General features: G+C 46.4%; 1 protein-coding gene across 4 annotated transcripts in view; it reads right to left on the bottom strand.

The window, feature by feature from the left end:
- The window catches only part of CAMK1D (calcium/calmodulin dependent protein kinase ID), a 444,773-nt gene that overhangs the window by 63,893 nt on the left and 360,597 nt on the right, over positions 1-20,283 (bottom strand). For all 4 annotated transcript variants that reach the window (XM_062210906.1, XM_062210905.1, XM_062210908.1 and 1 more), the window contains one exon: positions 6,536-6,674. In XM_062210906.1, coding sequence (XP_062066890.1) covers positions 6,536-6,674 — 139 coding nt within the window. The remainder of the gene's footprint in view (positions 1-6,535; positions 6,675-20,283) is intronic.

Raw genomic sequence — 20,283 nt, forward strand, 5'->3', positions numbered from 1 at the left:
ACATCTTTAGGAAAACGTCTTCAATCCATGAAAGACAACCTTTCAAAATGACAGACAAGTGTTCTAAAAATTAAAACAAATATATAAGAAATATGTAAAGGCAAGGCAATATGGTGCCCTCAAAAGAACTCACAACACTGTAAAATCAGACTCCACAGAAATGGAGATTGATAAAATGCTTGGTAAAGAATCCCAAAGAATGGTTATAAGGATAGCCAAAGAGATAAAAGAAGTGCCTGGGAAAGCAGTAGAAGATGGCCCAAGTGCTTGGGCCCCTGCACCCACGTGGAGACCTGGAAGAAGCTCCTGGCTTCAGCATGGTTCAGCCCTGGCTCCTGCAGCCATCTCGGGAGTGAACAGCAGATGGAGGATCTCTCTCGCTGTGTGTGTGTGTGTGTGTGTAACTTTGCCTTTCAAATAAAATAATAAAAAGAGAACACAGATAGGCAATTTAATGAAATTAGCAAAGCAATGCATGATATGAATGAGAAATTTAGCAAGGAGATAGAGATCTTGAAAAAAATAAACAGAAATCCCAGAAATGAATAACTCAGTAAGTCAAATAAAAAATACAGTTGAAAGCTTCAACTGACTAGATCAAGCACAAGAAAGAATTTCTGAACTTGAAGAAGTCCATTGTAATCGTCCAGTCATACAAAAATAAAAAAGGAAAGGAAATTTTAAAAGAATGAAGACAGTCTACAGGACCTCTGGGGGCACCATTAAATGACCTAATATTCGCTTAACTATAATTCCAGAGGGAGAAGAATAAAAGTGCAGAAAACACACTAATTAAACAATAGCTAAAATCTTCCCCAATCTTGAAAATGATACGAACACTCAAGTACAAGAGGTCCACAGGACCCAAAATAGACATGATCAGAAAAGATCTTTACAAGGGCCGGCGCCATAGCTCACTAGGTTAATCCTCTGCCTGCGGCCGGCATCCCATATGGGCACTGGGTTCTAGTCCCAGTTGCTCCTCTTCCAATCCAGCTCTCTGCTGTGGCCCGAGAAAGCAACGGAGGATGGCCCAAGTGCTTGGGCACCTGCACCCGCATGGGAGACCAGGAAGAGGCACCTGGCTCCTGGTTTCGGATCGGCGTAGCTCCGGCCGTTGTGGCTATTTTGGGGGGTGAGCCATCGGATGGAAAACTTTTCTCTCTGTTTCTCTCTTTCACTGTCTATAACTCTACCTGTAAAATAAATAAATAAATAATCTTAAAAAAAAAAAGAAAATATCTTCACCACACCATATTGCAGTCAAACTCTCAAAAGTGCAACACAAAGACAGAACTATAAACTACATGAGAGAGAGGTGCCAGGTTACCTTCACAAGAACCCCAATTATATTAACAGCAGATTTTTCATCAGAAACCTTACAGGCCAGGAAAGAACAAAAGAATTTATTTCAAGTTCTGCAAGAAAAGAACTGCCACTCAAGAGTACTTTACCCAGAAAATCTGTCTTTCATAAATGAAGGGAAAACACACACTTTTCAAGACAAGCAAAAACTGAAGGAATTTATTACTACTAGACTGGCATTACAAAAGATACCAAAGAGAGTCCTACATACAGAAACAAAGGCAATTATCATAAAAATACGGGGAAGTATAAAACCCACTAGAAAAAGAACAAGATAATCAACGAATAGAAGAAATACAAAAGAAAAAAAAATGACTAAGCCATTGTTTATCACTAATAACTAAATCAACTAAACTTCCCATTTAAAAGACACAGATGGGTTGACTGGATAAAAGGAATATGATCCAATGAATGAATGATATGTTGCCTACAAAAAAGTCACTTCATAGTAAAGACACACAGAGATGAAGGTAAAAGGATGGAAAAATATATTCCATGCAAATGGAAACCATAAACAGGAGCTGTACTCTGATGTTAGACAAACTAGACATTAAGACAAAATCTGCAAAATGAGACAGAGCTGTCCACTATACAATGATGAAGGGATTAATTCAAAATAAACATATGACTACAGTGAATGCATATGTACCTACTGCTGTAGGGAACTCCCAAATTTATAAAACAAATATTATTACATCTAAAGGGAGAGACAGACTCCAATATGACAGCAGTGGCAGACTTCAGCATCTAGCATTCATCAAGGGACAGACTGTCTAGACAAAAAATCAACAAAGAAACATCAGAGTTAAACTATACTACATGGACCCCATGGACTTAACAATTACCGAACATTCCATCCGATAGCTGCACGTTCTTTTCTTCAGAACATGGAACATTCTCAAGGACAGACCACATATTAGGCCACAAAACAAGTGTGAAATTAAAAAAAACTAAACTCAGATCATGTATCTTTTAGACCACACGTCTCAAACAAGTGTGAAATTAAAAAAAACTAAACTCAGATCATGTATCTTTTAGACCACACGTCTCCGTGAGTTCTCTCCCACACCTTCAGTTTTTCACAGTCTCAGTTCATTAGCTCCACACATTCACTAGGTCCTAACCTGCTGTTAGTTCTCCCCACCAGAGTCAGGTTTTCCTGCTTGGCTGATGGCGGATGCCGCTTTTATGTATGTCCAAAATGGCACCTGCTCTTTGTCTTACCTGCCTTTGTAAGGTGAGTGTAGAGAGAGACTCGTGTCCGTGCCGGTCCCTTTTATTTAATTATTTTTTTCTCTCCTCTAGTTAACCTGCTGCACCACAGTGCTGTTCCCAAAGGATGTTGTCTAATGAGGTGTTTTTTTTTTTTTTTTTTTTTTGTAATGGGCTAGTCAATAGTTGAAATAGAATAATGCTTAGCAAATGGAGGGAAGTTTCCTGACCATAAAGTTCACACTGTTCAGGTCTCCTCTGAATGTTTCAAGATAACTGACCATTGTTTTTTGTTGTTGTTGTTGTTTGTTTTGTTTTGTTTTGTTTTGACAGGCAGAGTGGACAGTGAGAGAGAGAGACAGAGAGAAAGGTCTTCCTTTTCTGTTGGTTCACCCCCCAATGGCCACTGCGGCCGGCGCACCACGCTGATCCGAAGCCAGGAGCCAGGTGCTTCTCCTGGTCTCCCATGCAAGTGCAGGACCCAAGGACTTGGGCCATCCTCCACTGCACTCCCGGGCCACAGCAGAGAGCTGGACAGGAAGAGGAGCAACTGGGACAGAATCCAGCGCCCCGACCGGGACTAGAACCTGGTGTGCCGGTGCCACAGGCGGAGGATTAGCCTATTGAGCCGTGGCGCTGGCCTTGGGATAACTGATCATTGTTAATGATCCAATCATGGATGCTGAGACGGACTTCTCTGTCATGGCTGAGTTGTAATCTTTGTCCCAGGACTATAGAGGTCACCAAGAGGGGTGGAAAAGAAAGGACCTCATGGTGCTCAACACAGCTGTGGCCAAATAAGAGACTGCCAAAGGCCAAAACACCTCCCTGCACCTTCCGACAGGAGATTCACACGGGCCAATGAAGCACTTTTCTGAAGAACAGAGGTTATTCGAAGCTTCCATCAGGACTTCTCAACGGTCTGAAGACTTTGTAAAGACAGCAGGGCTTTCCCCAAGGGGTGGGAGGCAGGGACAGCGAAGACGACGGCAGCCAAAACAGGCTTGGGGATAATCTGGATGGGAGGTCCCGTCTGGGAGTGCGAGGGCTGGGGGTCGCGGGCAGCAGGGCAGCGAGCTTGATCACATTGCGTACAAGCCTACCTGGGGTCCCAAGAGGCCAGGGACTCTGGCGAGAAATTACGTCTGCACCTTTGCAAGACAACTGGTGGCCGATACCAGAGTTGGAATCTCAGCTGCACCCCATAGACTCTGAAAAGATCTGATCAACACACTTCTGGTAAAGTGCACGCTACATAGAATCATTTTCTTAACCTCGTGATTCTCAACAGGGGCAACACCGTCCCCGACAAGGGGGATGTTTGGCAATACCTGGAGATGTTTTGGTTGTTAAAATTCCAGGACTGGGGGCCTGCGCTGTGGCACATAAGGTTCAGCCTTTGCCTGCAGTGCTGGCATCCCATATGTGCGCCAGCTTGAGTTCTGGCTGCTCCACTTCCCATCCAGCTCTCTGCTATGGCCTGGGAAAGCAGTGGAAGATTGCCCAAGTCCTTGGGTCCCTGAACCCACATGGGAGACCTGGAAGAAGCTCCTGGCTCCTGGTTTCAGATCAGCCCAACCCCGGCCGTTGTGGCCATTTGGAGAGTGAACCAGTGCATGGAAGACCTCTCTCTCTCCCCCCTTCTCTAACTCTACCTTTCAAATATAAATAAATCTGTAAAAAAAAAAATTATTAAAAATAAGTCCAGGACTGGTGCTGGCATCTAATGGATAAAGGCCTGGGGTGCTGCTAAACATCCTATAGTACCTCACATAACAAGGAATGGTCCGGCTCCAAATGTCTGTAGTGTGGGGACTAAAAAAAAATCCTGGTCTGATTCAAAGTGGCAGAAGCATGCAGCCGGCGCTGTGGCATAGCAGGTAAAACCACCACCTATACTGCTGGGTTCCCATATGGGTGCTGGTTCGAGTCCTGGCTGTAGAAGATGGGCCCCTGCACCCACGTGGGAGACCTGGAAGAAGCTCCTGGCTCCTGGCTTCAGATTGGCCCAGTTCCAGCCATTGTAGCCAATTGGGGAGTGAACCAGTGGATGGAGGACCTCTCTTTCTCTCTCCCTCTCCCTCTCCCCACCTCTGTAACTTTGCCTTTCAAATAAATAAATACATCTTTAAAAAAATAAAGGTGGCAGAAGCAGGTACCTCCTGTCTCAGTCCCCTCATTCTGACAGAAGAATCTGACTGATCATCTCTCGGGGCTTCCTGGGGCAGTAAGACCAAAGACAACCTTTCTGGAGGGAGGAATCATTTGCATACAGGGCTGAGGGAATCACGTGCTCACACTCTCTGTTGCTCTGGCCTGCCTTCTACAGATTGCTTTAATTTTCTTAGATGTTTATAAAAATTTCACACTCCAACTTCTTCCATCATGGGTCAAAATCATTTGTGCCTCTGAAAACAGTTCACAAAGAGGTCAAATGCTGGCAATGTTCTTTCCACAACTGTAAGCCTGGAGATATTTTTAAAATTACTTATTGTCATCAACTTGGAAGGAAGGGCAACAGAGAGACAGAGGCAGAAACGGAGATCTTCCATCCACCGGTTTACTCCCCAGACGCCCAAACCAGCCAGGGCTGGGCCATCGCCGGGGGATCTTGAAGCTCCACAGGCTGGCTAGAAAACATCTGTTACTAAGAACAGACAACTAGCCCCTCATACCACACCTGCACCTGTCCGGAGCGGGCTGCTGTGTTCTGGAAGCCCAGAATTGGCACAAGGTACCAGAGGCCTGTCGCCTGGCACGGAAACGCCAGGTTACTGAGCCCTCTGAAAACCCTGCAAGCCTGCAGATTAGCTAACCATGCTCACAGGGCATTTCAACTGTCAAAAAGCCTGCCAAGGGCTCAGCAGTGAGCTTAAGGGTTAAGAGGCTGGTTACGATACCTGTACCTGTGTCCCATAGGAGAGCACGTGGGTGGGATACCTGGCTGTGGCTCCCTGCCCCAGCTTCCTGCTAGTACCGACCCCAGGAGGCAGCCAATGATGATATAGGCAGCGGGGTCCTGCCGCCCACATGGGAAACCTGGACTGACTTCCTAGGTCTCGGTTTCTGCCTGGCTTAGCCTGAGCCACTGACAGCATCTAGAGAGAGGGACAGCAGATGAGAGCCTCTCTCTCTCTCTCTCTCTCTCTCTCTCTCTTCCTCCTTGCCTCCCTTTCTCCCCACTGCCTTTCAAATAAAAAGAAGCAGCCTGCAAAGTCTGTAAAGACTTAACTGACATCTGCAAATGCTCTCATCCAGTGGCTCTCCCAGGGTGTTCCCCAGACCGGCAACAGCATCACCTGCCAACCCTTTAGAAATGCAACTTCCCAGGCCCCACCACAGACTAAAAGAATCAGAAGCCCCGGGTGGATCCAGCAATCTGTGATTTTCAAGCTGTCCGGATGGTTCTGATGCATTCTAACACTTGGGAACCATGCCCCAGTCAGTGGACCCTAACACAGAGCAAAGGGCAGGTTTGGCAAGTGAGCCTTCACTGGAAGAAACAGTGACGGTGTTTTATCTCCTGACACTCAATGGCATATAATGGGCTGGTGCTGGAGCTCTGTTTTACCAAATGTGTATGCCTCGTTTGGTTTAGAGTTCCTAGGGTTGTGAATCGCATGGCTTCAGCACAATCCAGGCCTTCTGGGTGGGTGGGATTTCTGTATTGCCTGGTGCAGGAAGCTCTGGGGCTGCGGCTGGGCCTGCAACACTGCAGAATGCAACCACGCTGCACTTCACTGTCAAATTCGCAGTGTGTGACCTGTGTGCCCTGCAGTACCTATAGAGACCAGGGTGGGGGTGCGACAGGTAATGCCGAGGTGCACAAATATTCACCGTTATTTCCCCCCAACTCCTACTCAAAGCAGCCTAGCTTCTCCCCTGGAGCTAAACCTCGAGAACAGGTGCATGGTGGGTTGTGCAGTGGCTGTAGGCTGTTGCTAAGCGACGGCCTCACCTTGAGGTCTCTGTGGACGATGCCCATTCTGTGGAGATAGTACACGGCATCTAAGACCTGGCGGATCAGCGTGCTGGCATCCTTCTCGGTGTAAAACCCCTTCTCCACTATCCGATCAAACAGCTCTCCGCCGGACACACTGTTAAAAAAAAAAAAATTAGAAATCTGAGAGAATCTGTTGAGTTGTGCAGGGAAAATCATCAATCAGAGCTTTCAATGTGACACAGATTCAAATTTCATTTCCAGAGCACATCCATCTTCATCTTTAGATGCTGCCCCAGTGATCCTCCCAGCAGCTACGTCCAGGAAGTGCATCTGTGCACAGCAGTACCAATGTCTGAAACAAAATAAAGGGAACCAAAGCAAACCAAGACCCCTGGACTAGCCTCAGCTAAGTCTCCCCTGGCCTCTGCCCCTGTTCATTCCGATGATGCCGAGTCAAAACAACTCTCCTAAATATCAGTGATACAGGGAGATGACACTGGGGGAGATGTCTCCTTGGCCTAGAGAGTATCCTTAAATAACATGAGGATGTGGACAAAGCCCTGGCCTGCCCACGGCATGGCTGGGTTCTTGATCAAGTTCTGTTCCTTTTCTCTTCTGCTTCTTTATTTTTAAGATTTATATATTTATTTGAAAAGTAGAGTTACAGAGAGAAATAGATCTTTCAAGACTGGCACTAGGGTGTAGGGGGTAAGGCCACCACCTGCAGTGCTGGCATCCCATATGTGTGCTGGTTTGAGTTCTGGCTGCTTGACTTCCAATCCAGCTCTCTGCTATGGCCTGGGAAGGTAGCAGAGGATGGCCCAAGTCCTTGGGCCCCTGTACTCATGTGGGGGACCCAGAGGAAGCTCCTGGCTTTGGATCAGTACAGTTCCAGCCATTGCAGCCAACAGGGGAGTGAACCAGTAGATGGAAGACCGCCCCCCCCCCCGCTTCTCCTTCTCTCTCTGTGTAACACAGAGTTTCAAATAAATAAATAAATCTTAAAAAAAAAATAGATCTTCCATCTGCTGGTTCACTCCCCAAATGGCCACTATGGCTGGGGCTGTGCCAATCCAAAGTCAGGAGCCAAGAGATTCTTCCAGGTTTTCCGCGTGGGAACAGGGGTCTAAGCACTTGGGCCATCTTCTTCTGCTTTCCCAGGTGCATTAGCAGGGAGTTGGTTTGGAAGTGGAGCAACTGGGACTTGAACCGGTGTCCATATGGGATGCCAGCACTGAAGGTGACTTAACCCACTGCACCACCATGTCAGCCTCTAGAATGCCACTCCCAATAACTGAGTGTGTGAGCTTGGACTTCATTCTTTCTCCAGAAAATGAGGAAATGAATCTAACAACCATTTTGACAGTGAATAGGAATATACCCTCGGAAATAGCAGAATCTCAAAGCCACAATTGGCACAGTATCACATTGGTTTTGGTAACAACATTTCAAGGTAATTTGCTTTGAATTTCAGACTGCATTTAATTTTTTTTAAATTTATGGAAACGAGGATTAGGTTGGCAAGGGTCACACCCTGTTTGACATACTCTGCAACCCCTTCAACTTTGATATTTTATGCTGTTCTGAGTCTAACAAAGTAATGCAACTATACAACTCAGAATAGAAAAACTCAAATTGGCAACTTAAGTGTCCAATTTTGAAAATATATGCTTCTCTAAAAAAAATATAGTGCTTCTTTCAACTAATTAAGCCATTTTGGAAATAAACTGCAAGGGATATATTAACACTATTTAAGAAAAAAACACAAATTTTTCAAAAACAATATGAAACCAAGACTTGAAATATTAAAAACATGAGCTCAATTTTGAAAACACTTTTATAGCTTTAACAGAAATAATAAAAGATGTGTCCTAGCGGTAACGCACACAGACCCAGAAAGATATGATTCATTTTCTGCAAGTCATGGCAATTAATGTGCAATAACTGAGCCACTAAAACCATCTGTTAAAAAAACTAATAAAGAAAGAAACAATCGTGGCTATAAAAGGCCTATGTGTCAGAGTCTGCTCCATTACCTACAGTCATTCCAGCGATGCTGTGCTTGGATAATGTTTCATTTCCAAAGCAGACTGACGATTTAGATGAGAACCAAAGGGCACTCCGGAGAAACAAAAAGGGATTCCAAGAGAAAAAAGAAATGGAAACACCTGGGGAGAAACTAGGTTTTGATGACTATGTTCTCTAAATGATCCATCTTTAGGTAAACTGAGAACCCAAGACATTCCTGTTCAGCAACCGACACCAGCTTCTTTGCTTTCTTGTTTATCTCGAAGCTTCCCCCGGGTGAGTTTCCAGGTCTGAAACTTCGTAGACAAGCACAGAGCTTGGGTGAGGTAAACCTGTGTGCTCTAGGGGCATTCCCTCATTGTTTATGCAACCACTCATTCAACTATGACAAAGTTCACTACAAGCTACCGGGAAGCATGGCAGTATTAGCCTGTTCTGAGTACGCCCTTCCATGCCCTCTACCACTGGTCCACCTCCAATCACGGCATCCCTAACTGGTGTTCCAGGGCTTTCTCGCCACGGTTTGCTGCCATCAGCTCCTTCCCTCTGCAGCTGGCGAGGACCTCAGGCAAGAACACTCCGTCTCTCACCTCCATCTCCTGCCCTTACTACGCCATGACTCAACTCTTACTCAATCCTCTGGCTCCCTCAAGATGCAGCTGGCCTGCTTCCCATTCTCTCAAGGTGCACTTAGTTTGCTATAGGATCTATCAGATATTGACAGTTTCTATTGAATGAAAATATGCGCACTGTCACAAGACAGGACGCCTAAGCATCAGAGGCTGGTACAGACAGTCACACAGCATCAGTGCTCTGAATTCTTAATATTTCGCTATTTAAACTTCAAGTTGTACCAAAGCCATAGTTTTCTAAACATTGGTCACAATGAATTCACTTCTCTTAGAAATTAAGACATGGGAAAGGCCTAGAAACTTGCTAATAAACAAAAATACCTTAAAATTGCAAATTACTTTATACTTCTCAAATATTTCCTGCAGCATGCATTTTTTTTAAAAAAGTCGACTGTTAGGAACTATACAGGTAGGTCCCCAGAACTCCTGTTTTGAAGCTTTAACCCCAAGTGTAACAGTGTTTGGAGGTGGGGTCTTTGGGAAGTCACTGGGTTTAGATGAGGATATGAGGATGGAACCCCGGTAATGGGCTTGGCGCTCCTGTAAGAAGCGGGAGAGCAGAGCGCATGCTTTCTCTATGCCATCTGAGGACACAGGAGAGGGCGGCCCCCACTGGCACCTGACCCTGCTGGCACCTTGATCTCGGCCTTGCAGCTCCCAGAAAGAAAACACATTTCTGTTTGTCCAGCCCCGTCTCTGGTATTTTGTTATGGCAACCCAGACTGGCTAACCTGTGCAGGAAGGGCTAACGCTATCCTTCCAGAAGCACTGCTGAGAAAGGAAGCTTACCATGGTAGTGGGACACAGGTCTCATTTCTCATCAGTTTAGGTCGCCTTTTTGGCTGTTGGGCTGATGGGCAGGTTGCTTCCGTGAATCAATAACCTGATGGCAAGCCTCTGAGTCAACAGTCTAAAGCTCCTCATTAGAAATAAAGTCCTCCCGGGCCAGCACGGTGGCACAGCAGGTTAGAACTGCGGCCTGTAGCACCAGCATCCTATATGGGCGCCGGTTCAAGTCCCAGCTGCTCCTCTTCCTATCTAGCTCTCTGCTATAGCATGGGAAAGCAGTGGAAGATGGCCCAAGTCCTTGAGCCCCTGCATCCAAGTGGGAGACCCAGAAGAAGCTCCTGTCTCCTGGCTTCTGATCAACTCACCTCTGGCCATTGTGGTCATTTGGGGAATGAATCAGCGGATGGAAGACATCTCTCTCTCTCTCTCTCTGGCTCTACCTCTCTCTGTAACTCTTTCAAATAAATAAAATAAATCTTTAAAAAAATAAATAAAGTTCCCCAATTAAAACAGGCAAAGCATCAGACTGAAGTCAGAAGGGGATGGACAAGTGAATAGGGAGAAGGAGTAGAAGCACAATGAGAGACCAGGAAATGAAATGAATGAGTGGCAGCTACCGGGAGAAGGGCTCGGCTTTGGGGGCATGCATGCGTGGACAGACGAACTGCCTACCACAGATTAGGCAGGCAGAAGACAGAAGAGATTGTCAAAACTTCTCCTTCACTCTTCCGAATTGAAATTTGAGGTTTATTCAGAACAACTTGTCTCGATTCTGAATTTTTTAACTTTTATTTAGTAAATATAAATTTCCAAAGTACAGTTTATGGATTACAATGGCTTTTTCCCCCCCATAACTTCCCTCCCACCCACACCCCTCCCATCTCCTGCTCCCTCTCCCATTCCATTCACATCAAGATTCATTTTCAATTATCTTTATATACAGATCGATTTAGTATATATTAAGTAAAGATTTCATCAGTTTTCACCCACACAGAAACACAGAGTGTAAAATACTGTTTCAGTACTAGTTATAGCATTACTTCACATTGGACAACACATTAAGGACAGATCCCACATGAGGAGTAAGTACACAGTGACTCCTGTTGTTGACTTAACAATTTGGCACTCTTGTTTATGGCATCAGTAATCTCCCTAGGCTCTAGTCATGAGTTGCCAAGGCTATGGAAGCCTTTTGAGTTCGCCGACTTTGATATTCTGACAGGGTCATAGTCAAAGTGGAAGTTCTCTCCTCCCTTCAGAGAAAGGTACCTCCTTCTTTGATGGCCCTGTTCTTTCTACTGGGATCTCACTAACAGAGATCTTTCATTTAGGGTTTTGGGTTTTTTTTTTTTTTTTTTTTCCAGAGTGTCTTGGCTTTCCATGCCTGAAATACTCTCATGGGCTCTTCAGCCAGATCCGAATGCCTTAAGGGCTGATTCTGAGGCCAGAGTGCTGTTTAGGGCATCTGCCATTCTATGAGTCTGCTGTGTATCCCACTTCCCATGTTGGATTGTTCTCTCCTGTTGAAATGAAATGGACACTATGAGAAACAGTGACTTGATCAGCGCTTGTCCTGACTGTTGATGTACAATTTAATACTTTATCTCCTTTAGTATTTTTTTGTTCTAGTACTATTGGTTGAACTCTGTAATTAACACACAATTATTCTTAGGTGTTCAAATTTAACTGAAAAGTGATCCCTGTTAAATATAAGAGTGAGAAAAAGAGAGGGAGGAGATGTACAATTTGGTACATGCTCAATCGGACTTGCCCCAAATAGTGGAGTCAGAAATGTGCCAGGGGATTCCAATACAATCCCATCAAGGTGGCATGTACCAATGCCATCTCACTAGTCCAAGTGATCAATTTCAGTTCACAATTGATCACACTGATAGGTCTAAGAGTCAAGGGGATCACACAAACAAGACTAGTGTCTGCGAATACTAACTGAATTTGTGTCTGCTCAGTCTCTGATCCCCTTTGCCTATTTCAGTGGACTGAATCTTAAATATACAAATGTAAAACAGATGGATGCAATAATCAACAAAATCTCAGTCTATTTGCAAAACATTAAATGCAAATTCCTTCAAATGAAGACATTGTCAAAAACTACACTATCATTTCAAAGTTATCGGATCGAGTAAACAAGGCACTGATGACACTACAGAATACTGCAGTACAGCCTAACTTTAGTCAGTATACAATGATCCCTTGTTAGTACTCAGCCAATGGGTTTTTTTTTTTTTTTTTTTTTTTTTTTTTTTTTGAGAAAGTAAGGGATAGAGAGCAAGGCCAGGGCTTGGTGAGGCTGAAGCCAGGAGCACGAACTTGATCCAGTCTCCCACATGCGTGGTAGGAACCTACTTACTGGAGCCATCACTGCTGCCTTCCAGGGTACACATAAGTAGGAACCTGGCATCAGAAGTGGACCCAGCACTTCAACCCTGGCATCCCCATATGGGATACAGGCAACCCAACTGGTAGCTTCCCCACAAGCTTCATGCCCAGCCCCCACTTCTAACCCAGGTACTCTGATGTGGCATATGGTTATCTAAACTGCAGGCTGAATGCTGTTGTTTCTAGGCACCTGAATGTCTCTGTCTGATCTGGGAAGGTATTACCTAGCTGTCTTGAAATCTACTAATGATAATTTAAAACAGTTTATGTCTCACAGCCATATTATGCACACATTCTCTACCGCTAAAGCTGAAATGTGGGCCCCCACAGTCTGTCACTCTAAAATGGAAGTCAGATAATAATAAGCTACTGTGAAAAAGGCCTAGAGTTACAGTGCTGTGAGGGTGGTCTTTGACATGCTAGGGTACCAAAGCAGCAGCACTGTGAACAGGTCCTGAAATTCTCCAAGCTGTCCTGGTCCCAAGGCAGGCGTGGTGGCATCCTGCACAAGCAATGTGGCTTTAGAGGCTACAGGCAAAGTATTTTCCAAGTGCGCAACCCCGTATCTTATCCTGACCTAGAGAAAGAAAGTCTACCTTCTCAATCAAGTTCCACTTGGCAAGCGACTCCCTTCTCCCATGCAAGGGCAGCCAGCCGTCACTGCGGGCTACTGCTATGAACCTCATTTCTCTGTCTGGTTTTGGTGCCTGCACACCCTTCTCCTGGGATCCGGGGGAGTCAGGGAGGATCCTATACCCATTCACTGTATGTGGATCTCTGCCCTCAATATTTTCCTCCTTCAACAAATCCTTATTTATATATATATTAGAATTCCATTTCAAAATATCTTCTAGGCCTCCATCTGTTCAGAAATTTCCATAACAGAAACATAAGCCTTTTCCTCTGATGGACCAGATTTTTTTAAAGATTTATTTATTTATTTGAAAGTCAGAGTTACAGAGAGAGAGAGAGAGGAGAGGCAGAGAGAGAGAGAGGTCTTCCATCTGCTGGTTTGCTCCCCAGTTGGCTGCAATGGCTGGAGCTGCGCCAATCTGAAGCCAGGAGCCAGGAGCTTCATCCAGGCCTCCTACATGGGGGACAGGGGCCAAAGCACTTGGGCCATCCTTTGCTGCTTTTCCTAGGCCATTAATAGGGAGCTGGTTTGGAAGTAAAGCAGCCAGGACGTGAACCAGCACCCATATGGGATGCCGGCACTGCAGGTAGCAGTTGAGATTTTTTTTGAGATGGCCATGCACTCAACTAAGATGGAAACTTTCTAAAACTTCAGCCTCACTATACGATCGCACAATTGAGCTCTGACTTCTGCAGCAATGAAATCTCTTTCTATAGCCATATAACATGAGGACTTGGAAGGTGAGGGTTGCAGTGCTGTCAAGCCATGATGGCACATTTCCCGAGATGTTCCAGGTTAATGAAGTACTCATTAACATGTCCTCGCCCCAGAGAGTGACCTTCTGGTAGAACTCAGAAAGTGCACGCTCTGAACTAACAGATGTTCTGGAGTGTATTAACCATCATTTTTTGAGGGCAAAAAAACCTCCTGTCATTAGCTCTGTAACCATTACGTAATGACCTTTGTGCAATGAGTTCCAACTGGGAAAAGTTTCCTTGGAAGCACAATGATTTTGCTATTCTGTTCCTGATATGGAAGCCATTTTTCATTCCCTGAGTAGATAATAGTTGGATAGGAGATGGTTCTGGACTATGTCTAGGAATACGATTTGGCTACAGAGAGTCCACAAAATCAGTAAATCCCAACTAGGGAAGTGCCAGTTGGTCCTCAGTGCATCTTCATCTATCTAGGGAAGCGACTCTGCTGCACACTGGTGCAGAGTAATTATGCGATTTCATGTACTCAGAGACTCCGAATCTGAAGGCAGCTTGACAGGCCCTGATTGTATGACAAGTTGAAAAGATGCATTTGAATTCCTTTGTTGAGTTTTAATGGTAGTTTATCATATGTAGGGTTTTTTTTTTTTTATGTTCTAATATTCCTCATCCAATGGCGATCTCTACTGAAAATCATCCAGCAAATATAAGGGAAGGCACATACATTTAACTTATCTAAGAAAGGTCAACTGGGGCCGGTGCTGTGGTGCAGCGGGGTAATGCCCTGGCCTGAAGCACTGGCATCCCACATGGGCGCCAGGTCAAGACCAGGCTGCTCTACTTCCAATCCAGCTCTCTGCTATGGCCTGGGAGAGCAGTAGAAGATGGCCCAAGTCCTTGGGCCCCTGCACCTACATGGGAAACTCGGAGAAGGATCCTGGTTCCTGGCTTCGGATCTGCGCAGCTCCAGCCATTGTGACCAACTGGGGAGTGAACCAATGGATGGAAGACCTCTCTCCTCTCTCTGTGTAACTCTGACTTTCAAATAAATAAATCAATCTTTTAAAAAAAAGAAAAAAACAAAGGTCTACCAACACCTTTGCATGAGCAGACAAAACAATAATTGCCTATGCTCGATTTTACAGATGCTGTGTTGGCTAAGTTGCAGTGGTCTCTGAATTTACTTTCTTTCTTTCTTTCTTTCTTTCTTTCTATTTATTTATTTATTTATTTATTGACAGGCAGAGTGGACAATGAGAGAGAGACAGAGAGAAAGGTTTTCCTTTTTGCCGTTGGTTCACCCTACAATGGCCGCCGCAGTAGGCACGCTGCGGCCGGCGCACCGCGCTGATCCGATGGCAGGAGCCAGGTGCTTCTCCTGGTCTCCCATGGGGTGCAGGGCCCAAGGACCTGGGCCATCCTCCACTGCACTCCCTGGCCACAGCAGAGAGCTGGCCTGGAAGAGGGGCAACCGGGACAGGATTGGTGCCCCAACCAGGACTAGAACCCGGTGTGCCGGTGCTGCAAGGCAGAGGATTAGCCTAGTGAGCCGCGGCGCTGGCCTGAATTTACTTTCTACCAATAGCATGGACAAAGGTACACAGTCACAGCTGCCTGTAACATGGCTCCCAAAGACCGAGGCCCAGACCCTCTGCATCAGCTGAACCCTCGTCAAGAAAATCACTTTAGAAAAGCCTTTCCCGGTCTCCAGACCTGATCAGGTGCTCAATCGCTCTCTCTTACCACCCTGTATTTCTGCACAGCACACTCCAGTGGTAATTATTAGCATGCTTGTATTTACCTTTGTGACACTTGTCCTCCTGCCCGCCCCCACCCTGGCCCAGACTGTGACCTCCAAGAACATAGGGCCACGTCTGCCTCCTCTGCTGCTGTCTACCCAGGGCCAGCAGGACACCTGGCACAGGGAAAAAGCAAGTTAGACATTTTCTGAATAAAGACAGAGGATGCACCAAACTGCGTGGTAAGTGCAGTGTGGACTGAGCCAGGCATGGCACCCCTATGCAGCCAGGCGGATCCTCAAAGCATGTGCCATGGAGCTCAGAGAGAAGCACCCAGCAGCCTATGTCCTTTAGCACACTTCCAGCCAGATCAGTCCTTCAACTTCACCTCATTCATTCATTCCTGACTGCCCAGCCACCTGTACTTGAAGCTAGTTTGCATACTATGCCTCTGTCTCACCAACGCTATCTCCCCCTGCCTTCTTCTGCTCTGGGTTTTGCCTGTTTTGCTCAGAGCAGGCACCCCTACTCTGAAGACTATTCTAGTATCCCAGCCCACTTGGCTGCTTGGGGCTTTGTGCAGGGAGTCTGAGAAGACAAGACTTTATGACTTTCCCTGCAAGAGAAGGTCACATTTAAAAGCATTTGAACAAGAGAACCCTTTGACATGTTTTTGGGATCACCAATTTTAAAAAATCACGCCAAAAATAATACAACCACCTGCTACAGGATGAGTTAGTAACAGAGAGCGGTATGTGGGGACAGAACGACCCCCAGGGTGTGGATGTCTGGCTGGCAGTATCATGGCCCAATCCATGCCACAAGGAGAGGGTGAGCCAATCAAAACAGACCCAATCACATGCAGACCCAAATCCCAAATCTGGTAAGCCATGGTGGTTTGCTGTCCTGTGTTTATATTTTAGCAGATCTGTCCTGTGTGTATATTTCTATAGAAAACTATTTTAAAGCCTTCCCTTCTAACTGCACAAATATGCATTAGGCACTGGAATGTCTCTGTCAATTAACTTTCTCTTGGATAATTAAGATGATGAAACAGGGCAGGTGCCAGGCAACTCCAGGTGAGCATCCAGTGTATGTGGTTCTTTCTCACTCAGCTCAGAGGCTCCAATCTGAGGACAAAATGATCCTGATGGCCATGATGTGGATGTTTTAAAGCACATTCCCCATTTGCTTCATTCCCCATATCAGCAGAAAGCAATTCTTCCTGAAGTTCCTTTTCTTCCTCTTCTAGCACCCAGACATTCACCCTCCACACTTAGTATATATAGGAGGAAATACGACACAACATGGCACTGAATGAAAACTGCAACATGATCAAAGAGAACATCTTAACACCCTTTTAAGACTGCATTATGTTTGTAGGATACATCAGCAGTAAAGTTTAAAAAAATGACAAAGGATTTTCCCCCCATGTTTCTAAGCATGAATATGGCTATCCTTCCAAAGAATGAATACCAACCATGTAAAAACCACTGTCATGAGATTTATACTAAAATTTGAAATTAATGCCCCCCACACCAGGCATCAGGCTGGAAACTCAGGGGCAAAGACTCTTTGGTCGGTCAAGCTGTGGTCAAGCTGTGGAGCGCCGGTCAGACCTGTCCCTGCATTTACACCTGCAGTGACCCCTCTATAAAAGCAAATTATTTGTTTATATACTTGCAGAAATTCTCTTTAGTTACCATCCAATGTAATGGAGAAACAGAGTCACAGGAAAGGATCAATAGCCTCTTCAGCCCAGGCTTTGCTTATTGTCAATCACCACTAATTCATCAATCAATTGCCAATGATTGATCAATGAACACTTGCAGCTTTCCAGGTTCAGCAGAGCAAGCAGCATCCTGGTGGGCTGTGCAACTGGCGCCTGTCCTTCTCAACAGAGGAAAGAATCACTCTGGCTGGCAGAGAACCCCCAAATCTAAAGCTTATGGCAACTACTAGCATTTCTAATGGTTTCCCAAGGGACAGTGCTTTCCGGGTATGCTTCTTCCCACTTCCAAGCCTCACAACCGTCCTAAAGGAAAACTGAGTCACACACCACTCCTGTCTCTGCTACCTCCCTCCCCTCCACTGGCCCTCTGCTCCCCTCCACTGGGTCTGACTGAGTCCCTGGCTCCCACCTGGCAGCCACAGGAGTGTCACGCACTCTTCCTCTCCTTGCTTCTCCAAGTCTTAGCATAGAACGGCTACTTGCCACTGTGCTTTGACAAGGAGTCCTTGACAAAATGAGTTCTTCCTCAGACTGCCCCAAAAGTCATCAAGCATGCCCACTTTTGAATGATCTAAATGCATATTTTTAGCTTTATTTACTTGAGAAATGGGGAGGGGGAGGAGAAGAGCAAGACATCCAAAAACAGCAACACAGACAGATCTTCTGTCTGCTGATGTGGTTCCCAAATGCTTGCCACAAGCTTGGGCTGGACCAGACCAAACACAGGAGCCAAGAACTCAATCTAGGTCTCCCATGTGTAATAGAAAGTACCCAACTTTTTGAGCCAGCACCACTGCCGCTCAGGGGGTGTACCAGCAGAAAGCTGAAATTGGGCACTGAGCCAGGGCTTGAACGCAGGTGCTTCCATATGGGATGTGGGTATCCTAACTGGTATCTTAACTGCTAGGCCACATGCCCACCTCTTACTTTAACAAGTAAGAGCAAAGAGTTTAAATATTATGCGCCATGAACGGTGAAGTGAGGAATCCTATACGGCAGTGCTCTGAGCCAGACAAGGTGCTGGAACGGTGGTGTCGTGGCAATTCTTTGCCGCATCTCTGACTGGGGCTGTGATGGTTCCTTTCATGTAACCTGACTGGGCCGCAGTCCCAGATGTTGGTCAGATGTTACACTGGATGAGTGTGTCTGTGAGGGTGTTGTGGGTGATAGCAACATGTAAGCTACTAGATAGCACAGAGGAGTCTGACTCCCTTAATGTGTGTGGGCTGCATACTCTCAGTGAAAGACCTGAATAGTGTGGAAAAAAAAAAAAAAAGAAGGCAGTCCCTCTCCCAGATAAGAGGGACTCCCTCAGCCAGATGGCTTCCCAGCTCTTTGCTGCCCCTGAACTTGAACAGAAGCAGTGGCACATCCTCGGTCTCGGGCTGTCTTGCACATCAATTCTGCTGGTCTCCAGTTTGCCATAACCACTGGAGCCAACTCCTTGTCATCCATCTCTTTCCCTGTCTGTCTCTCTGCATACATCCCATGGGTCCTGTGTCCCTGGAGAACCCTAGCTCAGGGACCTTTAGCTTCCAGGGTTTCATGAATTCCAACAAGTCCCATCACCTGTGGTATCAGGAGGTTAAATGCCTGGTCCATTAAATGTGGGGCCTGTAGGTGCCTTTTAGTTAAACCCCTCACCTCGCTCATGAGAAAAACAATGCCGTGAGCCATGTGGTTCGCCCACAGTCACACGGTTCACTGGGAGCACCAGCTCTGTGGCACTGCTTCGTGCAGCTTCCTGCAAAAAGATCCCTCGCTCAGTAACTCTAGTCACACGCACAGGAGAACCAGCAGAGGTCAGGAAGACAACGTGAGAAAGGGGAGGAGGACGCAGATCAGAACAGTGGAGGCAGTGAGGTCAGGGAAGCAGGAGCAGGAGTCCTAGGAAGCCCTTCCAACACCGGCCTGTGACGCGAGTGGGGACACTGACAAAGGACTCCCCTATGGCTCCAGCTCACCCCTGGATTCCCGGCCAACTGTTCTAAAATGTGTGAGCCCCACGTGGACAGACTTTAGATTTAATAATTTATGTTGACAAGTGTACATGTAACAGTGGGTTTTGAGCCCGATTCTGTCTTTGATGACCGCAACACTGCAAGGCCAATCAGACGTCCAAGGTGCTAAGTAGCAAAGAGGCCATTGAACATCCTTTCAGCAAAGCTACTGTTCCTGACTCAAGGCGTTCTGGAAGAAAAGATCTCTGAATTTCTCATATTGGAAAAAACAAAACAAAAATCTGTACAACACTTTAAAAATTCACGTGAAAGACCTTAGGTAGAGACACATTCTGCTTCTAACTTGGGTGTGTGTGTGTGTGTGTGTGTGTTGCATGCACATGTTTGTCTTTATTAGAAAATAACACAGAGCTTCGTTCAATCTGTGTCTTAAAACACAGAGCAGGGTCTATTCAAGTGACAGAGCGCAGAAATGGCCTCCTTGTGGCTCTACGTGTGGCCACGGCCACCTTACCCAACCACCAAGCACCAAGAATGCAGCTCTACGGCGCAGCACTGAGAGCCTTAAGCACAGAAGCCGGCTTAGGTGTTGAGTGCTCACCTTCCTTTGTGGCCACTGTCTTTTCAGAAACCTGCCTTTCAAGGTGGGACTTCTCTTAGTGCTGGAGATGCCCGCACCCCACATCAGAGGGCCCGAGTTCATTTCCTCCTCACGCTTCTGACCCTGGCTTCCTTCCAGTGCAGGACCTGGGAGGCAGAGGTGACGGCAGAAGGGAGTGGGTTCCTGCCAACCGCGTGGAAGACCCAGGTGGAGTCCCCAGCTTCTGACTTCAGCCCAGCCCAGCCTGCTCCTGGCTGTTGCAGGCATCTGGGGGAGTGAACCGAGCAGATGGGATTTCTTTGTCTTTCTCTCTCTCATGCAGAGTGGACAGTGAGAGAGAGAGACAGAGAGAAAGGTCTTCCTTTGCCGTTGGTTCACCCTACAATGGCCGCCGCGGTTGGCGCGCTGCGGCCGGCACACCGTGCTGATCCGAAGGCAGGAGCCAGGTGCTTCTCCTGGTCTCCCATGGGGTGCAGGGCCCAAGCACTTGGGCCATCCTCCACTGCACTCCCAGGCCATAGCAGAGAGCTGGCC

This window comes from Lepus europaeus, chromosome 14 (genome assembly GCF_033115175.1).
Source record: "Lepus europaeus isolate LE1 chromosome 14, mLepTim1.pri, whole genome shotgun sequence".
In the NCBI taxonomy this organism is placed as follows: Eukaryota; Metazoa; Chordata; class Mammalia; order Lagomorpha; family Leporidae; genus Lepus; species Lepus europaeus.